The sequence below is a fragment of the Coregonus clupeaformis genome, chromosome 1 (assembly GCF_020615455.1).
Source record: "Coregonus clupeaformis isolate EN_2021a chromosome 1, ASM2061545v1, whole genome shotgun sequence".
Classification (NCBI taxonomy): domain Eukaryota; kingdom Metazoa; phylum Chordata; class Actinopteri; order Salmoniformes; family Salmonidae; genus Coregonus; species Coregonus clupeaformis.
Window position 1 is genome coordinate 18,385,686 of NC_059192.1, and position 26,177 is coordinate 18,411,862.

Here is a 26,177-nt window from a genome sequence, read left to right on the forward strand (position 1 = left end):
GTAAAAGGATGGGGGTGGGGGGGGGGGTGGGGGCAGTGCAAATAGTCCGGGTAGCCATGATTAGCTGTTCAGGAGTCTTATGGCTTGGGGGTAGAAGCTGTTGATAAGTCTTTTGGACCTAGACTTGGCACTCCGGTACCGCTTGCCGTGCGGTAGCAGAGAGAACAGTCTATGACTAGGGTGGCTGGAGTCTTTGACAATTTTGAGTGCTTTCCTCTGACACCGCCTGGTATAGAGGTCCTGGATGGCAGGAAGCTTGGCCCCAGTGATGTACTGGGCCGTACGCACTACCCTCTGTAGTGCCTTGTGGTCGGAGGCCAAGCAGTTGCCATACCAGGCGGTGATGCAACCAGTCAGGATGCTCTCGATGGTGCAGCTGTAGAATTTTTTGAGGATTTGAGGACCCATGCCAAATCTTTTCAGTCTCCTGAGGGGGAATAGGCTTTGTCGTGCCCTCTTCACGACTGTCTTGGTGTGTTTGGACCATGATAGTTCGTTGGTGATGTGGACACCAAGGAACTTGAAGCTCTCAACCTGTTCCACTACAGCCCCGTCGACCAGAATGGGGGCGTGCTCAGTCCTCTTTTTTTTCCTGTAGTCCACAATAATCTCCTTTGTCTTGGTCACGTTGAGGGAGAGGTTGTTGTCCTGGCACCACACGGCCAGGTCTCTGACCTCCTCCCTATAGGCTGTCTCATCGTTGTCGGTGATCAGGCCTACCACTGTTGTGTCGTCGGCAAACGTAATGATGGTGTTGGAGTCGTGCCTGGCCATGCAGTCATGGGTGAAGAGGGAGTACAGGAGGGGGACTGAGCACGCACCCCCTGAGGGGCCCCGTGTTGAGGATCAGTGTGGCAGATGTGTTGTTACATACCCTTACCACTTGGGGGCGGCCTGTCAGGAAGTCCAGGATCCAGTTGCAGAGGGAGGTGTTTAGTCCCAGGATCCTTAGCTTAGTGATGAGCTTTGAGGGCACTATGGTGTTGAATGCTGAGCTGTAGTCAATGAATAGCATTCTCACGTAGGTGTTCCTCTTGTCCAGGTGGGAAAGGGCAGTGTGGAGTGCAATAGAGATTGCATCATCTGTGGATCTGTTGGGGCGGTATGCAAATTGGAGTGGGTCTAGGGTTTCTGGGATAATGCTGTTGATGTGAGCCATGACCAGCCTTTCGAAGCACTTCATGGCTACAGACATCAGTGCTACGGGTCGGTAGTCATTTAGGCAGGTTATCTTAGAGTCCTTGGGTACGGGGACTATGGTGGTCTGCTTGAAACATGTTGGTATTACAGACTCAGTCAGGGACATGTTGAAAATGTCAGTGAAGACACTTGCCAGTTGGTCAGCACATGCTCGGAGTACGGTAATCCGTCTGGCCCTGCGGCCTTGTGAATGTTGACCTGCTTAAAAGTCTTACTCACATCGGCTACGGAGAGCGTGATCACATAGTCATCCGGAACAGCTGGTGCTCTCATGCATGCTTCAGTGTTGCTTGCCTCGAAGCGAGCATAGAAGTGGTTTAGCTCGTCTGGAATTCTTGTGTCACTGGGCAGCTCGCGGCTGTGCTTCCCTTTGTAGTCTGTAATAGTTTTCAAGCCCTGCCACATCCGACGAGCGTCAGAGCCAGTGTAGTATGATTCAATCTTAGTCCTGTATTGACTCTTTGCCTGTTTGATGGTTCGTCGGAGGGCATAGCGGGATTTCTTAGAAGCGTCCGGGTTAGAGTCCCGCTCCTTGAAAGCGGCAGCTCTACCCTTTAGCTCAGTGCGGATGTTTCCTGTAATCCATGGCTTCTGGTTGGGGTATGTACGTACGGTCACTGTGGGGCCGACATCATCGATGCACTTATTGATGAAGCCAGTGACTGATGTGGTGTACTCCTCAATGCTATCTGAAGAATCCCAGAACATGTTCCAGTCTGTGCTAGCAAAACAGTCCTGTAGCTTAGCATCTGTGTCATCTGACCACTTTTTTATTAACCGAGTCACTGGTGCTTCCTGCTTTAGTTTTTGCTTATAAGCAGGAATCAGGAGGATAGAGTTATGGTCAGATTTGCCAAATGGAGGGCGAGGGAGAGCTTTGTATGCGTCTCTGTGTGTGGAGTAAAGGTGGTCTAGAGTTTTTTTTTTCCTCTGGTTGCACATTTAACATGCTGGTAGAAATTAGGTAGAACGGATTTAAGTTTCCCTGCATTAAAGTCCCCGGCCACTAGGAGCGCTGCATCTGGATGAGCGTTTTCCTGTTGATTTATGGCCTTATACAGCTCATTCAATGCAATCTTAATGCCAGCATTGGTTTGTGGAGGTAAATGGACAGCTATGAAAAATATAGATGAAAACTCTCTTGGTAAATAGTGTGGTCTACAGCTTATCATATATGGGAGGAGGTGACCATAAGAAAATGTAAGAGATGACCATTGTTGAGAGATGACCTAATTCTTTTAGTCTTTTCTTTACTGCAAATCAAATCAAATGTGATTGGTCGCGTACACAGATTTGCAGATGTTATCGCAGGTGCAGTGAAATGCTTGTGTTTTTAGCTCCAACAGTGCAGTAATACCTAGCAATAAAAAATGCAATACACACATAATCCAGAAAAATTAAGAAATATCAGAATGAGCAATGTCAGAGACTGAAATATATATATAGTATATACACTGAGTGTACAAAACATTAGGAACACCTTCCTAATATTGAGTTGCACCCGCCCTTTTGCCCTCAGAACAGCCTCAATTTGTCAGGGAATGGAATCTACAAGGTCTTGAAAGCATTCCACAGGGATGCTGGCCCGTGTTGAATCCAATGCTTCCCACAGTTGTGTCAAGTTGGCTGGATGTCCTTTGGGTGGCGGACCATTCTTGATACATACGGGAAACTGTTGAGCGTGAAAAACCCAGGAGCGTTGCAGTTCTTGACACACTCAAACCAGTGCGCCTGGCAACTACTACCATACCCCGTTCAAAGGCACTTAAATATTCTGGTCTTGCCCATTCACCCTCTGAATGGCACACATACACAATCCATGTCTCAATTGTCTCAAGGCTTAAAAATCCTTCTTTAACCTGTCTCCTCCCCTTCATCTACACTGATTGATGTGGATTTAACAAGTGACATCAATAAGGGATCATAGCTTTCACCTGGTCAGTCTATCACTCAGTGTATGTATATATATATATATATATATATATATATATATATATATATATATATATATGTCACGATCGCTTACGGATGAGACGGACCAAGGCGCAGCGTGATAAGCGTACATATTTATTAACGTACTGAACACGAACAAAACAACAAACGATACGTGAAGTCCAAGGTAGACTAATAACATACCTATACGGAACAAGATCCCACACAGACTGGTGCCAAACAGGCTGCCTATGTATGGTCCCCAATCAGAGACAACGAGCTACAGCTGCCTCTGATTGGGAACCACCCTGGCCAACATAGATCTAAACGATCTAGAACCTAAACATAGAAAAACTTAACATAGAAACTACACACCCTGGCTCAACATTTAAGAGTCCCCACCACCACTTTCTCTCCACCTCCCTGTTGCGCCCCTGGTCTGGTCTGGCACCGCTGACTGGAGCTGGACCCGACGACGGTGGATCGAACTGTACAGGCTCCGGACTGGAGCCGCTGGCCGGAGCTGGACAGGGCACCGGTGGAGCGGATTGCTCTGGCTCAGGAGTGGATCCGCTGACTGGAGTTGGACCGGACCCCGGTGGAGCGGATTGCTCTGGCTCCGGAGTGGAGCAGCTGACCGGTGCCGGACCAGGCACCGGTGGAACAGGCACGGGCCGTGCCGGACTGGACACACGCACCACTGGCTTGGTGCGGGGAGCAGGAACGGGCCGGACTGAGTTGACGACGCGCACCACTGGCTTGGTGCGGGGAGCAGGAACGGGCCGGACCGGGCTGACGACGCGCACCACTGGCTTGGTGCGGGGAGCAGGAACGGGTCGGACCGGGCTGACGACGCGCACCACTGGCTTGGTGCGGGGAGCAGGAACGGGCCGGACCGGACTGGCGACGCGCACCACTGGCTTGGTGCGAGGGGCAGGAACGGGCCGGACCGGGCTGGCGACGCGCACCACTGGCTTGGTGCGAGGGGCAGGAACGGGCCGGACCGGGCTGGCGACGCGCACCATTGGCTTGGTGCGAGGGGCAGGAACAGGCCGGACCGGGCTGGCGACGCGCACCACTGGCTTGGCGCGAGGGACAGGAACAGGCCGGACCGGGCTGGCGACGCGCACCACTGGCTTGGCGCGAGGGACAGGAACAGGCCGGGCTGGACTGGGAATACGCACCACTGGCTTGGTGCGGGGAGCAGGAACGGGCCGGGCCGGACTGGGAACACGCACCACTGGCTTGGTGCGGGGAGCAGGAACGGGCCGGGCCGGACTAGGAACACGCACCACTGGCTTGGTGCGGGGAGCAGGAACACGCACCACTGGCTTGGTGCGGGGAGCAGGTACGGGCCGGGCCGTACTGGGAACACGCACCACTGGCTTGGTGCGGGGAGCAGGAACGGGCCGGGCCGGACTGGGAACACGCACCACTGGCTTGGTGCGGGGAGCAGGAACGGGCCGGGCCGGACTGGGAACACGCACCACTGGCTTGGTGCGGGGAGCAGGAACGGGCCGTACCGGACTGTGGACACACACCACTGGCTTAGTGCGAGGAGCAGGAATGGGTCGGGCCGTACTGGGAACACGCACCACTAGCTTAGTGCGGGGAGCAGGAACGGGCCGGACCGTACTGGGAACACACACCACTGGCCTTGTGCGGGAAGCAGGAATGGGTCGGGCCGTACTGGGAATACGCACTACTGGCTTAGTGCAGGGATCAGGAACGGGCCGGACCGGACTGGCGACACACACCACTTGCTTGGTGCGAGGAGCGGGACTGGGTTCCCTTATAAACCTCCGCTCCTTCTGCTGCCTAACCAGCTCCTCTCGCCGTGCCTCTACACTCCTTTCTTCTCCCTTATCGCCTCCTGTAGCTCCTCCCTCTGACCAATTAACGCCTGCTCCCTCTGGACCAATAGCCCCCGTAACCTGGTGGCCTCCTCTCCTAATCTGCAGATTCGCCCTGTCGCTGCCTCCTGCTGCCTCGTCATCCACGCCGTGTGCCCCCCCCCCCAAATTTTTTTTATTGGGGTTGCCTCTCGGGTGTCCGTCGTCGGCACGGTTGGTGCCGTTTCTCCTCTCCTGCCTGGGCATTTACCTTCGCCCATGGCCCTTTCCCCGCGAATATCTCCTCCCATGACCACCATTTGCCCACCTGAGACATCGCTATTCTCTCTTCCTGGGCACGCTGCTTGGTCCTCATTTGGTGGGATCTTCTGTCACGATCGCTTACGGATGAGACGGACCAAGGCGCAGCGTGATAAGCGTACATATTTATTAACGTACTGAACACGAACAAAACAACAAACAAACGATACGTGAAGTCCAAGGTAGACTAATAACATACCTATACGGAACAAGATCCCACACAGACTGGTGCCAAACAGGCTGCCTATGTATGGTCCCCAATCAGAGACAACGAGCTACAGCTGCCTCTGATTGGGAACCACCCTGGCCAACATAGATCTAAACGATCTAGAACCTAAACATAGAAAAACTTAACATAGAAACTACACACCCTGGCTCAACATTTAAGAGTCCCCAGAGCCAGGGTGTGACAATATATATATATATATACACTGCTCAAAAAAATAAAGGGAACACTTAAACAACACATCCTAGATCTGAATGAATGAAATAATCTTATTAAATACTTTCTTCTTTACATAGTTGAATGTGCTGACAACAAAATCACACAAAAATTATCAATGGAAATCAAATTTATCAACCCATGGAGGTCTGGATTTGGAGTCAGCCTCAAAATTAAAGTGGAAAACCACACTACAGGCTGATCCAACTTTGATGTAATGTCCTTAAAACAAGTCAAAATGAGGCTCAGTAGTGTGTGTGGCCTCCACGTGCCTGTATGACCTCCCTACAACGCCTGGGCATGCTCCTGATGAGGTGGCGGATGTCCGGCCCGGCCCATCCGCCAACTCCTGGACAGTCTGTGGTGCAACGTGGCGTTGGTGGATGGAGCGAGACATGATGTCCCAGATGTGCTCAATTGGATTCAGGTCTGGGGAACGGGGGGGCCAGTCCATAGCATCAATGCCTTCCTCTTGCAGGAACTGCTGACACACTCCAGCCACATGAGGTCTAGCATTGTCTTGCATTAGGAGGAACCCAGGGCCAACCGCACCAGCATATGGTCTCACAAGGGGTCTGAGGATCTCATCTCGGTACCTAATGGCAGTCAGGCTACCTCTGGCGAGCACATTTAGGGCTGTGCGGCCCCCCAAAGAAATGCCACCCCACACCATGACTGACCCACCGCCAAACCGGTCATGCTGGAGGATGTTGCAGGCAGCAGAACGTTCTCCACGGGCGTCTCCAGACTCTGTCACGTCTGTCACATGTGCTCAGTGTGAACCTGCTTTCATCTGTGAAGAGCACAGGGCGCCAGTGGCGAATTTGCTAATCTTGGTGTTCTCTGGCAAATGCCAAACGTCCTGCACGGTGTTGGGCTGTAAGCACAACCCCCACCTGTGGACGTCGGGCCCTCATACCACCCTCATGGAGTCTGTTTCTGACCGTTTGAGCAGACACATGCACATTTGTGGCCTGCTGGAGGTCATTTTGCAGGGCTCTGGCAGTGCTCCTCCTGCTCCTCCTTGCACAAAGGCGGAGGTAGCGGTCCTGCTGCTGGGTTGTTGCCCTCCTACGGCCACCTCCACGTCTCCTGATGTACTGGCCTGTCTTCTGGTAGCGCCTCCATGCTCTGGACACTACGCTGACAGACACAGCAAACCTTCTTGCCACAGCTCGCATTGATGTGCCATCCTGGATGAGCTGCACTACCTGAGCCACTTGTGTGGGTTGTAGACTCCGTCTCATGCTACCACTAGAGTGAAAGCACCGCCAGCATTCAAAAGTGACCAAAACATCAGCCAGGAAGCATAGGAACTGAGAAGTGGTCTGTGGTCACCACCTGCAGAACCACTTCTTTATTGGGGGTGTCTTGCTAATTGCCTATAATTTCCACCTGTTGTCTATTCCATTTGCACAACAGCATGTGAAATGTATTGTCAATCAGTGTTGCTTCCTAAGTGGACAGTTTGATTTCACAGAAGTGTGATTGACTTGGAGTTACATTGTGTTGTTTAAGTGTTCCCTTTATTTTTTTGAGCAGTGTATATATATATATATATATATATATATATATATAAAAAGATGTGTTTTGTATGTAAACATTATTAAAGTGACCAGTGTTCAATGACTACAAAACAGTATATACATACACTGAGTGTACATTTCTGGCAGAGACATTTCTGAGGTAAATCTGGACTTTACAGAATCATCTTATAGGATCTTGGGCATTGGCAGTGAGTAGGTGTTCAATATCTAAAGCCATTTATGAGTAAGGTTTATGAACTTTCAGATTCATAAGGCTCTCTTTTCCCATATCAATAAATGATCTTAATGTGACTTGTTTGGTTATGAAAGCCAATGTAACCAGTGTCCCTGATTGATTGGTTATTGGATTCATTGATTGAAATTATTACACAACACATACAGCCACAAAAAAAAATGCAAATGGCAGTTACAAACATCGAGGACGACACAAAACATTTATTACCATTATAGTTGTCATTCAGGCAAGACTGGCAAGGCAAGACTCATGGTACTGGAAGAGTGTCAATTGGAGTTGATTATCATTGATTTGTAATGTCTGACCATTGTCTAGAAATTCCTGGTCGCGTTCCCCTGCTCAGACGTTGCATGCATCAACCAATGGTTGCGTGTTACGTCATCGACTGTGTCATCGACTGACAGATTGCTATAACATATGATGTGCTTAGCTCATACTTAAAATACACTATATATACAAAAGTATATAAGTTCAAATTAGTGGATTCGGCTATTTCAGCCACACCCGTTGCTGACAGTTGTATAAAATCGAGCACACCGCCATGCAATCTCCATAGACAAACATGAATGGCCTTACTGCCCGAAATGGTTGACCTTGGAGATTTCATCCTGTGGCCTCACCTCCTTAGCTGCCTTACTCTGCTCAAAACGTGCATTAGCTGAGCCTGTTTCCAAATACACTAAAAACCCTATTGTGAAACATTCTCTAAATATCTGGAAACCGTTCAGGCGATCATTTGGTCTCAGTGAATTTTCACTTCTGCCCCATTATTAAATAACCATACATTCTGTCCATCATTATTAGACCGGGCGTTTCATATCTGGTCTGGAAAAGGGATCTCCTCCCTGAACGACTTGTACATTGATATGGATTTTGCATCTCTTCACAAAAGTTCAATATTCCTAGATCCCATTTCTTTAGATACCTGCAATTGCGTAGTTTTGTATCTTCATACTCTAGTCACTTCCCATCACGCCCACCTACCTCCCTTCTAGATTCTATTTTTAAAGTGAATCCTTATATCAAAGGGGGCATATGCTTGATCAATATGTTATTAAACTCACACAATCTGGATTCCCTGAACTCTCTTATGAACCAAAGTTCAGGCTCCTGCTATTTTATTACACATGTTTTGGACATGCCCGAAATTAACAGATTTCTGAGACATTTTCTAAGATACTGGAGAGACCTATAGAACCTTCTGCCTTTATTTCATTATTGGGAGTGGCACCACAGGAGGCCCCTCTAAACAGCTCTATGGGCAACATGCTGGCATTTACTACTCTTCTAGCTAGACGTCTTATACTATTTAAGTGGAAGGATAGTTTCCTCCTACTTTTAACCATTGGATAAAGGAAGTTATGCAACATCTCAAGCTAGAGAAAATGTGCTAGTCCGTTAGGGGATCTGCAATTACATTTTATAATATCTGGCAACCTTTCCTATCCTTTGTAGAAGACATGGACCCAGCTAATTTCACAACTCCATAAACCAACCCAAATTAGAATTTGTATGATTATTTTTACTCTTTTTAAAAACTTTTTGTTTTATAATATCTTTGTATTATTTTTTTGCTATTTTATTATATTACTCATTGTATATCAAGCCTGCTTTAAGTCTGGTTTTGGGCTCTATTGGAGCATGGGGGGTTGGGGTGGTTTGATTTGGTAGGGGATCCGTGTGTGTTCTGCCCTCTACCTATTCCTTCTGTTATCTGTATAATCATAAAAAATGCCAAATAATAAAAAAAAAATACAAATACAAAAAGACTGGCCTTACTGAAGAGCTCAGTGACTTTCAACGTGGCACCGTCATATGGTGCCTCCTTTCCAACAAGTCAGTTCGTCAAATTTCTGCCCTGTTAGAGCTGCCCCGGTCAACTGTAAGTGCTGTTATTGTGAAGTGGAAACGTCTAGGAGCAACAACGGCTCAGCTGCGAAGTAGTAGGCCACACAAGCTCACAGAACGAGACTGTCGAGTGCGGAAGCTCGTAGCGCATAAAAATCGTTTGTCCTCGGTTGCAACACTCACTACCGAGTTACAAACTGCCTCTGGAAGCAACATCAGTACAACAACTGTTTGTCAGGAGCTTCATGAAATGGGTTTCCATGGTCGAGCAGCCGCACACAAGCCTAGGATCACCATGCGCAATGCCAAGCGTCGGCTGGAGTGGTGTAAAGCTCTCCGCCATTGGACTCTGGGGCAGTGGAAACGCGTTCTCTGGAGTTCAGAAGAGTGGAGGCTGTTATAGCAGCAATGGGGGGACCAACTCTATATTAATGGCCATGATCTTGGAATGAGATGTTCGACAAGCAGGTGACCACATACTTTTGTATCTATCCAGACAATGTAAGATCTGGCAGGGGTCAGCAACGCTTGGGCAGAGGAAATCCAATCCCCTAGGGTTGGCCCCTAGCAGTATTCTCCTCCCCTATTGGCTGAGCCTTGGCAGACAGGCAGTCCAGCTCCCAGGCCATGCAGAGGGACTAATTACAACTCTCATTAAACGCACACTGGATATACAGTGGGGGAAAAAAGTATTTAGTCAGCCACCAATTGTGCAAGTTCTCCCACTTAAAAAGATGAGAGAGGCCTGTAATTTTCATCATAGGTACACGTCAACTAAGACAGACAAATTGAGGAAAAAAAATCCAGATAATCACATTGTAGGATTTTTAATGAATTTATTTGCAAATTATGGTGGAAAATAAGTATTTGGTCACCTACAAACAAGCAAGATTTCTGGCTCTCACAGACCTGTAACTTCTTCTTTAAGAGGCTCCTCTGTCCTCCACTCGTTACCTGTATTAATGGCACCTGTTTGAACTTGTTATCAGTATAAAAGACACCTGTCCACAACCTCAAACAGTCACACTCCAAACTACACTATGGCCAAGACCAAAGAGCTGTCAAAGGACACCAGAAACAAAATTGTAGACCTGCACCAGGCTGGGAAGACTGAATCTGCAATAGGTAAGCAGCTTGGTTTGAAGAAATCAACTGTGGGAGCAATTATTAGGAAATGGAAGACATAAAAGACCACTGATAATCTCCCTCGATCTGGGGCTCCACGCAAGATCTCACCCCGTGGGGTCAAAATGATCACAAGAACGGTGAGCAAAAATCCCAGAACCACACGGGGGGACCTAGTGAATGACCTGCAGAGAGCTGGGACCAAAGTAACAAAGCCTACCATCAGTAACACACTACGCCGCCAGGGACTCAAATCCTGCAGTGCAAGACGTGTCCCCCTGCTTAAGCCAGTACATGTCCAGGCCCGTCTGAAGTTTGCTAGAGTGCATTTGGATGATCCAGAAGAGGATTGGGAGAATGTCATATGGTCAGATGAAACCAAAATAGAACTTTTTGGTAAAAACTCAACTCGTCGTGTTTGGAGGACAAAGAATGCTGAGTTGCATCCAAAGAACACCATACCTACTGTGAAGCATGGGGGTGGAAACATCATGCTTTGGGGCTGTTTTTCTGCAAAGGGACCAGGACGACTGATCCGTGTAAAGGAAAGAATGAACGGGGCCATGTATCGTGAGATTTTGAGTGAAAACCTCCTTCCATCAGCAAGGGCATTGAAGATGAAACGTGGCTGGGTCTTTCAGCATGACAATGATCCCAAACACACTGCCCGGGCAACAAAGGAGTGGCTTCGTAAGAAGCATTTCAAGGTCCTGGAGTGGCCTAGTCAGTCTCCAGATCTCAACCCCATAGAAAATCTTTGGAGGGAGTTGAAAGTCTTATGTTTCCCAGCGACAGCCCCAAAACATCACTGCTCTAGAGGAGATCTGCATGGAGGAATGGGCCAAAATACCAGCAACAGTGTGTGAAAACCTTGTGAAGACTTACAGAAAACGTTTGACCTGTGTCATTGCCAACAAAGGGTATATAACAAAGTATTGAGAAACTTTTGTTATTGACCAAATACTTATTTTCCACCATAATTTGCAAATAAATTCATTAAAAATCCTACAATGTGATTTTCTGGATTTTATCTCCTCATTTTGTCTGTCATAGTTGATGTGTACCTATGATGAAAATTACAGGCCTCTCTCATCTTTTTAAGTGGGAGAACTTGCACAATTGGTGGCTGACTAAATACTTTTTTTCCCCACTGTATGATCCAAACCAAAACCAGGTCATAGTCCCAGTCTGTGTGTAGAGCAGCCAAGCTGGATGTGTACACTGGGTAACTGCATGACTTTACCAGATGTGAATAGTTCAACTGTCAACATTCATGTTGTCAGAGTTAGGAGGAACATCAGTAAGGAACACCGCGTTTTTTTAACCATTTTATTCCCTCTGTGAAATTGTCGTCAAAACATATCAAGAGAAATACAATGACAATACAATTAAAAAACAAATCAACAATATCAACAGCAACAAAAACAACAACAAATCAGAATACGGACACCCATTCTTCTCTCTAACTGAGGTGGGTTCTCTGTGCATGGACGTTAGTAGAGTATAAAAATGTGATGGTAATAATCAGTTTCAATGAGAGCGGAAGTGTCTTTTTGACTCATACATGAGGACAAATAACACTAAAAAACTAGCAGGGATGCTAAAATATGTCTTTATTGCCCTGGACGTGTTTGAGCTCCCAGTGGGTTAGGTGTGGGCCTCTCAGGCCTCGGTAGTTTGAGGTGGGTGGGGGAGACACACACACTAGTAGTTACAGGTTCTAAGGTAGGGTGTGGCTCCAGACACACCTGGTTTAAGGTCCGTGGTTTTCAACACTGAGAACCAGTTCGTGGTTGCTGAGAGGTCAAGGGTCAATCTCCTCTGGGACGACGGTGAGCATGATGTCCTCGTTTCCCCGCCGGACTACCATCCGCATCGTGTCTTCCCTCTTGATGGAGCTGCTGACATCACTGGCCGAGGTGATTCGCTGGCTGTTGATGGTGATTATGACATCACTCTCCTGCAGGCCACCTCTGTGGAGAGGAGAGAGGAGTGTATGTTAGGGGAATGTAGCAAAAATACATGCGCTTTACTGATAAAGCACAGTACGTTAGGCTCTATAAGCAGTGTGTACCATTAGATCTCTCAATCCCCAGAATATAAATAGAGCCTCTTAAGTTTGAGAGGGAGTTTTCCCCATTCCAAAAAAAGCCAAATGAACTTACAGAGGCAGTAACATTCTTTTTAGACACTGTGAGAAACTAAATCTGACCATGGCATTATGCTGACATTGGTACCACAAACCACACCAGACAAAAAGAAAGCTATTCATTTCCTTGAGCGGGAGACTGCCGCCTCAGCACAAATGATTTTATGTGGCCACAAACTCCTAGCAATCTTTATGAGAGGAATGGAGATAACTACCAACTACCAAATTAGTCCTTAAATGCTCTCCTCCTAATCCAAGGTCAAGGACTTTAGCTGTTGCCTCATGTTTGCACTGTTTTGAGTCAGTATACACTGAGAGGTTCTGTTTTCAGTACACTCTTAGAAAAAAGGGTTCCAAAAGGGTTCTTCAGCTGTCCCAATAGGAGAACCCTTTTGTGTTACATGTAGAACCCGTTCTTCAAAGGGTTCTCCTGTTGGGACAGCCAAAGAACTCTTTTAGGTTCTAGATAGCACCTTTTTTTCTAAGAGTGTAAACTACTACTTACGTCTCAGCTGGTGTTTTTGGGATGACCTCGATGACGTATGCCCCTGAGGTAACATCGGGGAAGTCTGATTGTCTCTCCTTCAGCTCCTTTGCAAGCCTATGGGAAAGGAACCAATGAAAACAGAGATAAGTGTTTAATGAGCTGCAGGTATTTGGAAGAATTTCATTCACAAGATGAACCTGGCTAGCTGAAACTTACATTGGAGTGAGAGTCATCATCCTCACACCAATATATTTCTTACTTGATGATAATTTACCTAAAGAAAATAGGATAAATGCTGCATTAGTTTGCACATGGTGATAAACATTGAAAATTCAATATGCAGTACCTGGTCAAAGCCATGGACCTTTAGATAGGTCTGGCACAATAATCGTACAGTTGTCTCTAACCGACAATAACCGTAAACTTAAAAATAAATCACCATAATCGTCTTAATTCATACATTTTAAGAGGGGGAGTTTCAACTTTATTTTCAAGTAGATAAAATTAACCCAATAGCAGTTTTGTTTATTTTATTTATACTTATTTATTTATTTTATACATGAAAGGGGGAAAAGTCGTTATCATTTTACGAGCAGAACCATTTGTTTTTTAAAACGGGGGTTTCACCAAACCTGAGTTATATTCATTAGATATGTCAATGGTAATTTTCAAAGATGCATTAATTCATGATGCATTACAAGCTCAAAATAATTGTTTACAAAAATGACAATTATGACAATAACCGTGGTCATTTGCATGACAATTTATCGTTACCCCAAAATTCCATAATCGTCACAGCCCTACCTTTAGATTGGTAATCTGTACCTTTAGATTGTCTGTCATGGGACTCTGCCAGGAACTGACGGATCTTGTCTGAGGGGATGGCGAAGGAGATTCCTGCTGTCACCTTCAGTGTGTTGATCCCAATCACCTCTCCGTCCTGAAGACAGAAACACACATTATTAAAATACATTCTCCAGATTTGTCATAGATTAAAGGCCCAGTGCAGTTAAAAACGTGATTTTCCTGTGTTTTATATATATATTTCCACACTATGAGGTTAGAATAATACTGTGAAATGGTGAAAATGATGATAATGCCCTTTTAGTGTAAGAGTTGTTTGAAAAGACCGCCTGAAATTACAGCCTGTTTTGGTGGGATGGAGTTTTGTCCTGCCTGGTGACAATAAGAAAGACAGTTCCAAACCTCTCTGCCAATAACAGCACATTTTCAGCTTTCCCCTCCCCACTCAGACCACTCCCAGACAGTCCTAGCTAAATTCTTGCTTGAGAATGCTCTTTGCTAAGAAGTTATTTTTGTATTTTTTTGACCATTTTAATTGAAAACAATCACAGTAAGGTACTTGTTACCAAGAAATGATTTGATACTGAGATAAAAACATCTGAATTGGACCTTTAAGACCATTCTGAGAGATGTAATTCTTATCAATAAGAAAGGATATCTTACCAGATTGACCAGTGGTCCGCCAGAGTTCCCATACTGAAAAGGAACAGCATTCAGGTTAAAGGGATGATCAGATGGTAGATCTACAGCTCCTATCTGTGTAACGGGGCAAATATGGGGGAGCTACTGTTGTGTTTTCCACAACTAAATGCTGACAGCTGCTTGTGTGTGGGTCTGATGATGTATCACTCACGTTGATGATAGCGTCCGTCTGGATGTAATCCATATCAGAGTTCCTCAGGCCCAGCTCCTTGCCTCCTCTCTGGGTGGTGCTGACGACACCTGTGGTGACCGTGTTCTGCAGGGAGAAGGGGCTGCCGATGGCCACCACAAACTCACCAGGCCTCAGGTCAGCTGAACGACCCAGCAGCAGCACCGGCAGCTTCATCTAAACACAGAGACACAGGACTCAGATCAGTCAAGATGTTCACATAGATTTATCCTGGGATCATCACAAAAAGGGGACAAATAAACATTTTGCCGGTAGAACTATAGAGTGTATTCTGAACGGAAACAGTTGGCATGCAGGTACAGTACTAGCTGTAGCTACAGTCCATTAAGTATCTACGGTAACAAGACCACCCCTCTTTTGAGACATGTCTGAAGTACCTTTGTTACATCCTGTTTGTTTATGCACGACAGGCGACAGTTGAAAAGCGCCAAACATATGGGGGTCAACATAGCGTTTTGTAAATCTACTGAGAGGAAGTTATCATGCCTGAAGTGATGATGTTCCTTGACGTCTGCATACTCTGAATGCTTTATGAAAATATATCAGGGCAATGAATTGCCACTTCATCCATCTCAATGACACAATCCACAATAGACAAAATCCATCAACAATGACAGGAGAATGGATAAGACTTATACAGTTGGCTCTATGGCTGGGTTACACCAGACCTAGATATTAATAGGACAGGACAGGGCAGGGGGGTGAAGATGTGGCGATGGGTCATGGGGATACAGTCATAGGTAAATGGGGAGAGGAACCATTGGCCCCCCACCCTGGGCTCAGGGCTCCAGGAATCCAGACCTGACATCCAGACCTGACACAGGAATAGCAGGCCGCTCCCTTGCTGACAGCCCTAAGCACTCTACCAGATGGGCTGGAAATGGGATAAACTGACACAGTCCAGGAAGGCAGTCAGGTGGATGGAACGGGACAGACTGGGAAGAAGGGCTTTTGGCACACAGTGTCAGTGTGTCACCTGCCACCCAGCAGTCAGCAGGTTATCTGTCACACTGGTCGCTCAAGAGCCACTGCGAAATTAGACGTCCGTCCAGGTAAGCAGGGCGTCAGGAGATTACTTCAAAACCGGCCACTAGAGGCAATGGTGAGCGCTATTACCGGATCATCGCAACTAGCTAGCTGCAACCGAATGGCTGTTGTTGTTGTTGGCTAATCACCACTGTCCCGAATCAAGCACCAGTTAGCCTTGAGCTAGCCTCGAGCCAGGCCCATCTCCCGGCTATCTACCTCTCTGTCAACCGGACGGGACCTCCTAGTGTTGACACGGAGCCCCGCCGATCCATCACGACTGGTCTGCCGACGTAATCTTCTGATGTGGTTTCAACAGGCTTCCCGTTGCGACGACCACGAAGATCCTTCTGCTAGCCCTGGCCCGCTATCACACGCAATCAACAGCCGTGCCTCCTGCTCGCCTGTGCCGTAGCAGCCACCGAACTGCTCCCGGACTCACCTATTGCTGTTCACTGGACCTTATGATCACTCAGCTACACAGCTGATGCCTGCTGGACTGCTCCTTTATACGGTACCCCATCCTGTTGATCTGTTTAGCCTCAGCCCAAACTTTTGTCGCCATTACCAGCTGTTGTCTTAGCTCTCTCGAATATATTATGCCTCTCTCCCATGTCAATATGCCTTGCCTATTGCTGTTTCGGTTAGTTCTTATTGTACTATTTCACTGTAGAGCCCCCAGTCCCAGTCAACCTGCCTCAGTTAGCTCCTTTGTCCCAACCCCCATACACGCGGAGACCGGCTCAATCGGTGCCTCCAGTGATGCTATCTCTTTCATTGTTACCCAACGCTTAGGTTTACCTCCACTGTACTCATATCCTTCCATATCCTTGTCTGTACATAATGCCCTGAATCTATTCTACAACGCCTGGAAATCTGCCCCTTTTATTCTCTGTACCCAACGCACTAGAAGACCAGTTCTTAAAGCCTTTAGCCGTATCCTTATTCTATTCCTCCTCTGTTCCTCTGGTGATGTAGAGGTTAACCCAGGCCCTGTATCCCCCAGTATCACTCCTACTCCCAAGGCGCTATCATTTGTTGACTTCTGTAACCGTAAAAGCCTTGGTTTCTTCCATGTTAACATCAGAAGCCTCCTCCCTAAGTTTGAGCTATTCACTGCATTAGCACACTCCGCCAACCCTGATGTTCTAGCAGTGTCTGAATCCTGGCTTAGAAAGGCCACCAAAGATTCTGAAATGTCCATCCCCAACTACAACATTTTCCGTCTAGATAGAATTCCCAAAGGGGGCGGAGTTGCAATCTACTGTAGAGATAGCCTGCAGAACTCTATCATACTATCCAGGTCTGTGCCCAAACAGTTTGAGCTTCTACTTCTAAAAATCCACCTTTCCAGAAATCATGTTCTGAAAGAGCTGCAAAATCTGGACCCCTACAAATCAGCTGGGCTGGACAATCTGGACCCTTTCTTTCAAAAATTAGCCGCCGAAATTGTCGGAACCCCTATTACTAGCCTGTTCAACCTCTCTTTCGTATCGTCTGAGATCCCCAGAGATTGGAAAGCTGCCGCGGTCATCCCCCTCTTCAAAGGGGGTGACACTCTAGATTCAAACTGTTACAGACCTATATCCATCCTGCCTTGCCTTTCGAAAGTATTTGAAAGCCAAGTTAACAAACAGATCACCGACCATTTCGAAACCCACCGTACCTTCTTCGCTATGCAATCTGGTTTCCGAACTGGTCATGGGTGCACCTCAGCCACGCTCAAGGTCCTAAACGATATTATAACCGCAATCGATAAAAGACAGTACTGTGCAGCCGTCTTCATCGACCTGGCCAAGGCTTTCGACTCTGTCAATCACCGCATTCTTATTGGCAGACTAAATAGCCTTGGTTTCTCAAAAGACTGCCTCGCCTGGTTCACCAACTACTTCTCAGATAGAGTTCAATGTGTCAAATCGGAGGGCCTGTTGTCTGGATCTCTGGCAGTCTCTATGGGGGTGCCACAGGGTTCAATTCTCGGGCCGACTCTATTCTCTGTGTATATCAATGATGTCGCTCTTGCTGCTGGTGACTCTCAGATCCACCTCTACGCAGACGACACCATTTTGTATACATCTGGCCCTTCATTGGACACTGTGTTAACAAACCTCCAAACGAGCTTCAATGCCGTACAATACTCCTTCCGTAGCCTCCAACTGCTCTTAAACGCTAGTAAAACTAAATGCATGCTCTTCAATCAAACGCTGCTTGCACCCGCCTGCCGACTAGAATCACTACTCTCGGCGGGTCTGACTTAGAATATGTGGACAACTACAAATACCTAGGTGTCTGGTTAGACCGTAAACTCTCCTTCCAGACTCAGATTAAGCATCTCCAATCCAAAGTTAAATCTAGAATCGGCTTCCTATTTCGCAACAAAGCCTCCTTCACTCATGCTGCCAAACATGCCCTCGTAAAACAGACTATCCTACCGATCCTTGACTTCGGCGATGTCATTTACAAAATAGCCTCCAACACTCTACTCAGCAAATTGGATGTAGTCTATCACAGTGCCATCAGTTTTGTCACCAAAGCCCCATATACTACCCACCATTGTGACCTGTACGCTCTCGTTGGCTGGCCCTCACTACATATTCGTCGCCAAACCCACTGGCTCCAGGTCATCTATAAATCACTGCTAGGCAAATCCCCGTCTTACCTTAGCTCACTGGTCACCATAGCAACACCCACCCGTAGTATGCGCTCCAGCAGGTATATCTCACTGTTCATCCCCAAAGCCAACACCTCCTTTGGCCGCTATTCCTTCCAGTTGTGACTGGAACGAACTGCAAAAATCTCTGAAGCTGGAGACTCATCTCCCTCACTATCTTTAAGCATCAGTTGTCAGAGCATCTTACCGATCACTGCACCTGTACACAGCCCATCTGTAATTAGCCCACCCAATTACCTCATCCCCATATTGTTATTTATTTTGCTAATTTGCACCCCAGTATCTCTATTTGCACATCATCTTCTGCACATCTATCACTCCAGTGTTAATACTACATTGTAATTATTTTGCACTATGGCCTATTTATTGCCTTACCTTCATAACTTACTACATTTGCACACACTGTATATAGATTTTCTATTGTGTTATTGACTGTACGTTTTGTTTATCCCATTTGTAACTCTGTGTTGTTGTTGTTTTTATCGCACTGCTTTGCTTTATCTTGGCCAGGTCGCAGTTGTAAATGAGAACTTGTTCTCAACTGGCTTACCTGGTTAAATAAAGGTGAAATAAATACATTACATATTTTTAAGTAGGCTTGGGTTTTGCTAGGGCGTTGTGGAACTTAACCATTCGGAATTAAGGCTTAAAACCTTGAAAGGTCTGATTCTGCAGTGAGACTGTGGAGCTTGTTGGGTATAGATCAGCACAATAGAACTGCCCAAGCTACTGGCACCTGAATGCAAGTTTGAAAAGATTTCTCAAGTCAGGATTATATCTACTGTACCTCTGAAGGAAAACAACTCCTGCACAGTACAGTACTCTGTTTACTACTTCCAGTACTTGGTGCATATCCCTCTAGTCTAGTGAGATAAGGACGTGGGCTTGAGTGACTCAGTTGTCTCTGGGCAGTGAAAGACAGACAGGCAGTTTTTTGCATTCCATGATGTTGTACTAACAGATGCATTATCAGATCACCTGTCTCCCAGTAACAACTCTGCCCCCTCTACCCTCTTCTACCACCCTCTGCCATCCTCCTCTACCCTCTTCTATCACCCTCTTCCATCCCCCTCTACCCATCTCTACCACCCTCTTCCATCCCCCTCTACCCCCTCCACCGATCTCTACCACCCTCTTCCACCCCCCTCTACCCCCTCCACCACCCTCTACCACCCTCTCTCTGTACTGTAAGTAATTAGCTTGGAAAACGTAATTGCTGCGGTGGTGAGATGCAATTATGAACCATTTGCTAGCAAGGTGAAGGGGAGGCTACACAGAGTTCAGAGGTCTGACATGGTCTGTCTTTGGTTGCGTCTCAAATTACACCCTATTCCCTATATCGTGCCCATAGGGCTCTGATCAAAAGTAGTGCAGTGTGCAAATGCAGCTCAGCGTGTATTTCAGGAGGAAACAGAAGCTACATCGGTGTTCGGTTTCTGCAGGGATGCAGGGCAGTGAAACTATAGACTTGCTTTGTCTGTACTTGAGTGTGACTCAATGTAACAGGACCCTAGACTTAGCACTGATGCATTTGAGCATTTTTCCCTAATGTTTCCTTGACTGTCCAGTTTCCATTGTGCTCCTAAGCTAATAGGAGACCTTGTCAGTTCTCAGTGACAGGGATGACATTTGCTGCTGAGCCCTCTGATACAGTGCCAGTGTGGAACGGTGAGAGACAGGTCTGTGTGTGCCAGTGGAAATGACCAGGCTGTCAGAGAGGTAAACGTCAGGGGAGTCGGGGGGACAATGGCTGCAGACTGCAGAGTGCACTCTGCGGGGGGAGTGTCAGACATGGGAGCCGTCTGCAGGAAGGGAGCCACTAGTCAAAGCTGCTGTCTGTTGCTGCTAGAGTGATTGACGAGGCACCTGATAAATGCTGAAATATAATTTCAAAGATACAATATACTGTATACCATACACAAGAGGACTGTGACTGCCAATAAAAGCAAAGTGTGTTATACACATACAAACATCAAAATGAGTCCATTTGAGTAGCAGCTTGTGTTTCCATTTGGGATGAACAACACTGTAAAGGTATCAACAGATTTAAAAGTCTGTATTCAAGGCCAATCACACATGCTTATGGAAAACCCTTTCAGATACTGTTACCTTACCTTTTCTCCCTCACTTCTCATTAATTACCTGTAGCTGTGCGCACTCCCATACACATGTACACACGTACATACACACACAATATTCTGTCTCTGCTTCCATATGGACCGGCAAAGACCATCTCTTTTATCTGTTCAGGCCACTGCTGAGTGTACAGTGTCCCGCCACCCCCTCTATCGCTCTGTGATTGGTTCTTCAGGCCCACAAATACCTATTCCACTTCCTGTAGTGTAACAACCCTTCCTGTCCCCAGGCCAGAGCTGCTCTTCACACTGAGACACTACAGCGTTCAAACATGGTGAGAAAATAAGATTGAAGTCTCTCTCTAAACATATAACTGTACGAAGATACATTTTCTAACCTCTCTGGATTACAACCAAATTATGATAAATGTACTATATTACGTATTGGATCACTAAAAAATTAAAAATGTACATTACCATGTAGTTTACCAATAGAATGGTCTGATGGTGATGTGGATATACTCGGAATACATATCCCAAATCAAATATATGATCTCATTCCAAATTTTTTTTATAGAAAGTTAGCAAAAATAGATAAGATCTTGCTACCATGGAAAGGTAAATACCTGTCAATTTGTGGAAAAATCACCCTGATTAACTCTTTAGTATTATCCCAGTTTACCTATTTGCTTATGGTCTTGCCTACGCCTAGCAAACAGTTTTTTTAATTATATGAGAAAAATATATTCCATTTTATTTGGAACGGCAAGAAAGACAAAATTAAACGGGCCTATTTATATAATGAATATGAATTAGGAGGACAGAAATGATTAAATATTAAAGCATTAGACCTATCACTGAAAGCTTCAGTCATACAAAAATTATACTTAAATCCGAACTGGTTCTCTAGTAAACTAGTAGGATTGTCTCACCCAATGTTCAAGAAGGGACATTTTCCCTTTATTCAGATTACAACCCCTCACTTTCAGGTATTTGAAAAGGAAATCATCTCCCAAATATCACTATTTCTAAAACAAGCCATAGAAAGTTGGTTGCAATTTCAATTTAATCCTCCAGAAATGACAGAACAAATATTGCAACAAATATTGTGGTTAAACTCAAATATACTAATTGATAAAAAAATGTTATTTTTTTAAAAAATGTTTAAAAAAGGTATAATCTTCGTAAATGATATTATCGGTAGGAATGGTGGAGTTATGTCGCACATGCAGCTAACAAAAACATATGGAAATGTCTGCTCTACCCAAATTTACAACCAAATAATTGCAGCGTTACCGCAAAAATGGAAGAGGAAAGTGCGCTGGCTTGAGCAGGGGGACCTTGCGTGCGCTGCAGGATTTTAATCCATGACGGCGTAGTGTGTTACTAATGGTTTTCTTTGAGACTGTGGTCCCAGCTCTCTTCAGGTCATTGACCAGGTCCTGCCGTGTAGTTCTGGGCTGCTTCCTCATGATCATTGATGCCCCACGAGGTGAGATCTTGCATGGAGCCCCAGACCGAGGATGATTGACCGTCATCTTGAACTTCTTCCATTTTCTAATAATTGCGCCAACAGTTGTTGCCTTCTCACCAAGCTGCTTGCCTATTGTCCTGTAGCCCATCCCAGCCTTGTGCAGGTCTACAATTTTATCCCTGATGTCCGTACACAGCTCTCTGGTCTTGGCCATTGTGGAGAGGTTGGAGTCTGTTTGATTGAGTGTGTGGATAGGTGTCTTTTATAGAGGTAACGAGTTCAAACAGGTGCAGTTAATACAGGTAATGAGTGGAGAACAGGAGGGCTTCTTAAAGAAAAACTAACAGGTCTGTGAGAGCCGGAATTCTTACTGGTTGGTAGGTGATCAAATACTTATGTCATGCAATAAAATGCAAATGAATTACTTAAAAATCATACAATGTGATTTTCTGGATATTTGTTTTAGATTCCGTCTCTCACAGTTGAAGTGTACCTATGATAAAAATTACAGACCTCTACATGCTTTGTAAGTAGGAAAACCTGCAAAATCGGCAGTGTATCAAATACTTGTTCTCCCCACTGTATGTCATGCAATAAAATGCAAATGAATTACTTAAAAATCATACAATGTGATTTTCTGGATTTTTGTTTTAGATTCCGTCTCTCACAGTTGAAGTGTACCTATGATAAAAATTACAGACCTCTACATGCTTTGTAAGTAGGAAAACCTGCAAAATCGGCAGTGTATCAAATACTTGTTCTCCCCACTGTAGATTGCAAAATAGTTGGGAAGAGATTTTTGACGTACCGATTCCATGGCATAGTGTTTATGAACTGATACGCAAAACGACGCCGGATTCAAAATTTAGAATTTTTCAATTTAAATTATTATATAAAATTCTTGCTACCAATAGAATGTTATTTGTATGGGGGATACAATCTTCCCAGCTCTGCAGATTTGGCTGTGAAGAGACAGAATCATTAGGTCATTTGTTTTGGTACTGTCCATTTGTAGCTTGTTTCTGGACACAGGTCCAGGAATGGCTGAAGGATTGCAATATTTACCTGGAGCTGACCCTGCAGATAGCACTACTGGGTGATCTGAAAAGTCATAGTCAATCGATCAATAATATAATAATACTTTTAGCAAAAATGTTTATTTTCAATTCACAAACTGTAGAAACAATGAGAATAGAAAGGTTCAGAACTTTTGTAAAACATGACAGTACAGTTGAAAAATATATGGCAAATAGAAATCCAATATGGATGGTGTTAAGAGATAGATGGGAGGTGTTGAATGGAGCTGAAAGATGGGATTAATAACAACAACTAATAACAACAAGATAACTAGTGTAAGACATGCTGTGTCCATAATAAGTATATAGGTTATATATTGTGAGCTTTTGTGAAAGAGCACAGTTAGAAAGATATGGCATACAGATGGACATCATGAAAATGATCGGAGGAAGTTCAGGAGTAAAAACAAACAAAATATAATTATTGACTGTGTCCATAAAATGTATATACTGTAGTATGTATAAGCATGAAGTAGAGGCCTAAGCATTGTTGTTCACTAGTTTACTCCAATTAGGGAAGGGATGGTGGGGTTGGAAAGTAATAAAGGGGAATATATCTATTTTTAAAGGATATGTATGTATATGCGTATATGTATGTATATATATATATATATATATATATATATATATATATATATATATATATGTATGTGTATATATATGCAAGAAAAAAACAAAAAACATATGGGGGATTGGAAGTGATGCAGACAATTACATTGATGGAAGTTACAATCTATCTGCAATATTAAAGATGATCTACCCCCTAAAAATAAAAATTTAATTAAAAAATAGAAGAAAAAATAAAATAAAAATAATAAAGGCAAATGGGCAAATGGGCTACAGTAGAGACACACACACCATGTCACTTTCTTTCCGGTTATTAAGAGATATAGCAAATCCCTGCAGACAGAAGTACTGTTTGTTACTGAGAACTACACAAATTGCCTCTTTCTTTCCAACCATTAGGAATTGGAAATACACCGTATCCCAGAGATGTATAATCGGGGAATGTCCCTGAGGGAGCAACACAGCTCCAATAACCTAATTCAGAGCCAAGAAAGAAACACAAGCCTGGGAATGCCGACTGCGACGTATACTGGGATGTCTTTCATCTCTGTTCTACTCCACTAGAGTGTGACTCTCTTTTTTTCTCCAGTCCAGTTTACTTTTCTCCAATTGAATAACACATACGTTACAAATGTACTCTTAAGTAACAGAGTGCGGGCTTTGACCTAGTTTGGATATGTCTTACAGTACGTCATGGAGAGAGATGGACAAGACCGAACCCCTGAAAGAATGCAAGAATGAGTGATGACTTTGTTGATGCCAGGTAGTGTCTCCACTCAGAAAATTCCATCTCTCTCTTTGTACTCTTGTTTGATTGGCACAAATCGACTAGGTCGATCAAACCACAGGTATGAAGAGTCTACCTACGGGCTGGGATGGGCCGGCTCCTTCTCTGCTCTGTGGTTTGGATTAGTCATGGGACATAGAAAAATACATCTGCTGGATGGAGAGAGAGCTGAATGGTAGAGCTTTAACATCTGTTAAGTTTACCTAACGCTTGTTTACTTTATCCAAAAGTTGGGATTGATTCACCATACTCCTCCATCTGTGTGGGGGTGTTGAGACGACTCTGTCTCCATCAAGAAGATTCAACAACGTTTCTCAATAGGGTCTTCAGACCGAATCTTATCTTGATGTCTGTAAAATCTCTCATTGGCATCAATGAATGATTGATGTGAAAACTAGTTGCGTAATGCACACAAACCTCAAGTTATAATTCCGGCTATCGTTGTCAACAGTAGCAGTGTAACAGATGGTTAACTCTGACCACAGAGTTGGACAGCATCTCTTTACTGATCAGTGGAAAAAAGCTCTTCATGACCTTATCTAACATTAATCCATACAGTATCAAGCCTCCACCTGTGAACCAAATGGCTCCAGGACCTTCCTCTTTACAGTACATCTGACTACACCAACAACCTTCATAAAAACAGGTCTGGTTTATTTCAGGCTGTTTCAGGTGAAGGTCTTAAGAGGGGAATTGGAGAGCGGTACTTTGATAGATTTGAAAAAGTTTTATACCATGTACTTGTCACGACTTCCGCCGAGGCTGCCTCCCCTCCTTGTTTGGGCAGGCTTCCGCGTTCGTCGTCACCGGCTTACTAGCCACAGCCGCTCCATATCTCATCATTCCATTTGTCTTGTCTTGTCAATTACACACACCTGGTTCATATCCCCTCATTAGTCTGTGTATAAGTGTTTCCTCTGCCCCCTTGTCCTTGTGGGTGATTGTTTTATGTGAGTTGAGTGTAGCTTGGTGGAGCTACTCGTACCTTGTACTCCCGGGGTAGATTGTTCCCCTGTGCCTGTATTTTGTTGGAGCTACCCATACCTTGTATTGCCGGGGTAGATTGTTCCCCTATGCCTGTATTTTGTTGTCGCTATCCAGCTCAACTGTGTACGACGGAATAAACTCTGTATTCGGTGATTTACCCTCCTGCGCCTGACTCCTTCTAATCACACTCATCACAGTACTACTACTGTAAAATATATCTCAAGGCAGTTAATTCAGTATGAGGGGTAATGCCTTCCAGATTGTGGTTATAGCACAGTTGGGGACCTTATCCTCCTGGATACAGGAAGCATGGCTCCAGAAAAATTTTCTGTGCTATACAGATCCAGGAGAATGAAAAGGTCAGCTGATGTCCCATTCAATGACTTTTCAATGTAGATGCTTTATTAATGAGCATGTAAACAATGGACTCTTATGGATGCAATAACAGTTATTTGTCATCATCCAAGCTTTGACGGCATTGAGGCAATAGAATCAATGGTCCTTTGTGCCCATAGAATCCATGTTGGACGGCAACCAAATCTAGACTCCACTGAGCTTCTGCTGAACAAACACACCGCACAGACATGAAGACTGGAATCTTTTATAATAGCAAGACAGCATAATATTGGTTTAGGTGTCTTGCATAAGACTGAGATATTACATGACAGGTCTGTGTTTGTGTAAACTGTCTTCCAATGGC

The 26,177-nt window shown here is 45.1% G+C and overlaps 1 protein-coding gene across 2 annotated transcripts in view; it reads right to left on the reverse strand.

The window, feature by feature from the left end:
• Positions 1 to 12,078: 12,078 nt before the first annotated feature.
• htra1b (HtrA serine peptidase 1b) overlaps positions 12,079 to 26,177 on the reverse strand; it is a 40,467-nt gene continuing 26,368 nt past the window's right edge. The window contains exons 4-9 of one of the 2 annotated variants that reach the window (XM_041844475.2): positions 14,776 to 14,970; positions 14,586 to 14,618; positions 13,944 to 14,058; positions 13,335 to 13,392; positions 13,137 to 13,232; positions 12,079 to 12,455 (exon numbers count right to left, since the gene is read on the reverse strand). In XM_041844475.2, the coding sequence (XP_041700409.1) occupies positions 12,287 to 12,455; positions 13,137 to 13,232; positions 13,335 to 13,392; positions 13,944 to 14,058; positions 14,586 to 14,618; positions 14,776 to 14,970 (666 nt within the window). In that variant the 3' untranslated portion in view covers positions 12,079 to 12,286. Of the gene's footprint in view, positions 12,456 to 13,136; positions 13,233 to 13,334; positions 13,393 to 13,922; positions 14,059 to 14,585; positions 14,619 to 14,775; positions 14,971 to 26,177 lie in introns of both variants that reach the window. The other variant, XM_041844396.2, reaches the window with a different exon arrangement.